The 3,792-nt window shown below is 44.3% G+C and overlaps 1 protein-coding gene across 1 annotated transcript in view; it reads left to right on the top strand.

Annotated features, from left to right (window-relative positions):
- Nucleotides 1-2,854, top strand: part of LOC118372430 (dual specificity protein phosphatase 10-like) — a 12,190-nt gene extending 9,336 nt beyond the window's left edge. The window contains exon 4 of the mRNA XM_035758321.2: nucleotides 373-2,854. Coding sequence (XP_035614214.1) covers nucleotides 373-638 — 266 coding nt within the window. The 3' untranslated portion in view covers nucleotides 639-2,854. The remainder of the gene's footprint in view (nucleotides 1-372) is intronic.
- The last annotated feature ends 938 nt before the right edge of the window (nucleotides 2,855-3,792 follow it).

Consider the following 3,792-nt stretch of genomic DNA (forward strand, 5'->3'; position numbering starts at 1 on the left):
TTGCAGTCGGTGGCAGCGGTGGGATCTCATTTCTCATTGAATCGATTCTGTTTTATAATGTTCTTTCAAGCCACATTAGGATTGGAGTTAGTCGGTGATTTAGCTTGGTTGATACATATTCAAATGGCTTGTTTTTATCGATCAGAGGCTGTGCAGGTTGTCTTACCTTAGAAATTATGGATTTGTTAACACTACCGTTAGTATACAGTATTGCACAGTGTAGGTTTTGAGTGAGTGGACTGCAGTGAAAAATATGACATCAGTTACATGACTAAAACATGAATGTGATGTTGTTGAAGTCATGTTTTATGTTACCATGACGAGTTCTATTCTGAAGAGTTGAAAATGCTCCTCTCTCTCCTCTCTCTTCAGAGGAAGCACGGCAAGCGGACATGGGCCTCTTGATCCACTGCCAGGCAGGCGTGTCTCGCTCGGCCACCATCGTCATTGCCTACCTGATGAAGCACACCTGGATGACCATGACTGACGCTTACAAGTTTGTCAAGACCCGGCGGCCCATCATCTCCCCCAACCTCAACTTCATGGGCCAACTGCTGGAGTTCGAGGAGGATCTGAACAACGGCATCACACCACGCATCCTCATGCCAAAGCTCATCGGTGTGGAGACCATGGTTTAGGAGGACACCTGCCATTCCTGGTTTAAGAGGACATCCCACTCACTCTACGGGCTACTCTTGACAGGCTGATTCTGAGAGCAAAATCACTTTATTTCAGAATCTCCTAGTCATGCTCTTCTGGGACTGTCACAGGAGTGCCAAGGTTCTGGGTCAACGGCGATGAGAAACACCCCAGAATACCTGCTGTTCCGAACTGGCTGGCTTCCTGGAGGAACAAGAGTGTTGGGGAGAGAAAACGGTCAGTGGGAAGCTGTCGTGCATGACCATGGAGGAGCAAAAACATGTAAGGAAAGGAAAATAGATGAACTATTTCTGAAGAAAAAAAACAGCATGTACTGTGGGGACTTAGCAGGTTAGCAGTGAGAGAAACGGACTCTTCAGACTCACACTGTGCTGTGGCTCATGGTTATTGTTGCAGGCAGGCTGGGGCCGAGCTGGCCGAGGCGGTGCCTGTCAGAAAAGATGAAGACTTGTTTGGTGTGTTAATGTTCTTGTTCTATTTTTATACAGGGGTTTATGGGGGTGACCATGACAAGCCCAAAGTGGCTTACTGTGCAATAATGTCTGAGTGGAATGCGGCTGGGAGCCTGATCTTATGTGTATATATGGGTATTCAATGACGATAAAACATTTCCATTTCGCCACTGATTTGACATGAAGTAACCTTTTTTGAATTAATTGTTGTTATCGATTCTGTATTTTTTTTACGCATACCATTGAGCTGTTACACTATATATATAAAAGTATTTGGACACCCCTTCAAATTACTGGTTTTTGGCTATTTCAGTCACACCCGTTGCTGACAGGTGTATACAATCGAGCACACAGCCATGGAATCTCCATAGCCTGACATTGGCAGTAGAATTACCTTACTGAAGAGCTTAGTTGCGTTCAACGTGGCACCGTCATAGGATGCCAGCTTTCCAACAAGTCAGTTCTTCAAATTTCTGTGGGCGGCAGGTAGCCTAGTGGTTAGAGTGTTGGGCCAGTAACCGTAAGGTTGCTAAATCGAATCCCCAAGCTGACAAGGTAAAAATCAGTTGTTCTGCCCCTGAACAAGGCAGTTAACCCACTGTTCCTAGTCCGTCATTTTAAATAAGAATTTGTTCTTAACTGACTTGCCAAGTTAAATAAAAAGTGCTGTTATTTTTAAGTAGAAATGTCTAGGAGCAACTACGGTTCAGCCGTGAAGTGGTAGGCCACACAAACTCACAGAACGGGACAGCGTAGTGCGAAGAAATAGACTGTCCTCGGATGCAACACTTGAGTTCCAAAATGCCACTGGAAGCAATGTCCGCACAATAACTGTCCATCGGGAGCTTCATGAAATGAGTTTCCATGGCTGAGAAGCTGCACGCAAGCCTAAGATCACCATGCACAATACCAAGCATCGGCTGGAGTGGTGTAAAGCTCACCGCCTTTGGACTCTGGATCAGTGGAAATGCATTCTCTGGAGTGATGAATGCCGCTTCACCATCTGGCAGTCCGACGGACTAATCTGCGTTTGGAGGATGCCAGGAGAACGCTACATGCCCCAATGCATAGTGTCAACTGTAAAGTTTGGTGGAGGAGGAATAATGGTCTAGGGCTGTTTTAGTTCTAGTTCTTAGTTCTAGTGAATGGAAATCTTAAGGCTGCAGAATACAATGACATTTTAGACGATTCTGTGCTTCCAAATTTGTGGCAACAGTTTGGGGAAGGCCCTTTCCTGTTTTAGCATGACAATGCCCGTGTGCACAAAGCAAGGTCCTTACAGAAATGGTTTGTCGAGAACAGTGTGGAAGAACTTGACTGGCCTGCACGAGCCCTGACCTCAGCCCCATCGAAAACCTTTTGGATGAATTGGAATGCAGACTGCGAGCCAGGCTTAATCGCCAAACATCAGTGCCCGACCTCACTAATGCTCTTGTGGCCAAATGGAAAAAAGTCCCTGCAGCAATGTTCCAACATCTAGTGGAAAGCCTTCTCAGAAGAGTGGAGACTGTTATAGCAGCAAAGGAGGGACCAACTCCATATTAATGCCCATGATTTTGGAATGAGATGTTCGACGAGCAGGTGTCCACATACTTTTGGTCATGTAGTGTACGTTTGGCACAAGTTTGATTGATAAAATATGTTTTTTATGTAAAATTCTTGGCACTGGTGTGCCTTAGTTGTCTGAGCATATTTGTTTAATTCTGTTTACTCTTCAAAAATACATGAAACCATTCACATTGTCTGTGTGTTTTGTTTTGTCACTGTGTTTTTCCATCTCCCAACACCATCAACCATACCATTTGTTTTTAGTCATACATTTACTGCCATAAAGAGCTTTGTACCACAAGTTTACTGAAAGCAGATTGCTCCTCAAACAAAATGGTGGTTATCCTGTTTCAAGTATTACTTCAGTTGTAAAGTAGATTTGAGGACTATTCACTGCCTGCTATAGTCTCTCCTGTTCCTTTTGAAATAGTTTTCCCGCTTCTAACTTGTCCCATTTGAACGTAGTGTCTAACCTCTAGATATATTTTGGTGTAGTTGCCCTTGTAGTGTATGTTACTACATTTTCTCTCTTGAGTATGGCCTAGTATGATTTACTACACCACAAGGTAACAGCTGTCTGTGAATTGGGCCTCTGGCATCAAATGAGACATTGTATCCAGAGACTGTGGTAGAAGCAAGGTACTGTAATCCCTTTCTAATATTTTGAAACCTCCCAGCCCTGCCGCTAAGCTAACGAGCAGCTCTTGTTCTGCTGCCTCGCGTAACGCCAAGCTCGGCTGTCACGTGCAGTACTAGTGCCTCTATTGATGCCTTAACTAACTCCTGTCTTTTCACCACGGGGCCTGTTTGCGCCACTGTACAGTGCAGGCCATCATCGCATGCAGACAGAAGCAGCCGAGCAGGCTGGGGTCGACTTCACGGCCTGCGGATACAAACCAACCCTTCAGCATCAGTAGTCAACTCTGTGATACGTTCAAAGCGATATTTACACAGTTTGCACAGTTTGTTTCTTGGTAAGTCTGAAACAAATCTTCTTTAAAACAAAAGTATACACCTCACACACATGGTTATGGGCTTAAAGAAATAAGTAGAAATGTATTTTCATCCCAATTTCACACTTTATAATCAGCACAGAAGACTGAAATATAACAAAATTGTTTGACGTAGAAAC

This window comes from Oncorhynchus keta, chromosome 19 (assembly GCF_023373465.1).
Source record: "Oncorhynchus keta strain PuntledgeMale-10-30-2019 chromosome 19, Oket_V2, whole genome shotgun sequence".
NCBI lineage: Eukaryota > Metazoa > Chordata > Actinopteri > Salmoniformes > Salmonidae > Oncorhynchus > Oncorhynchus keta.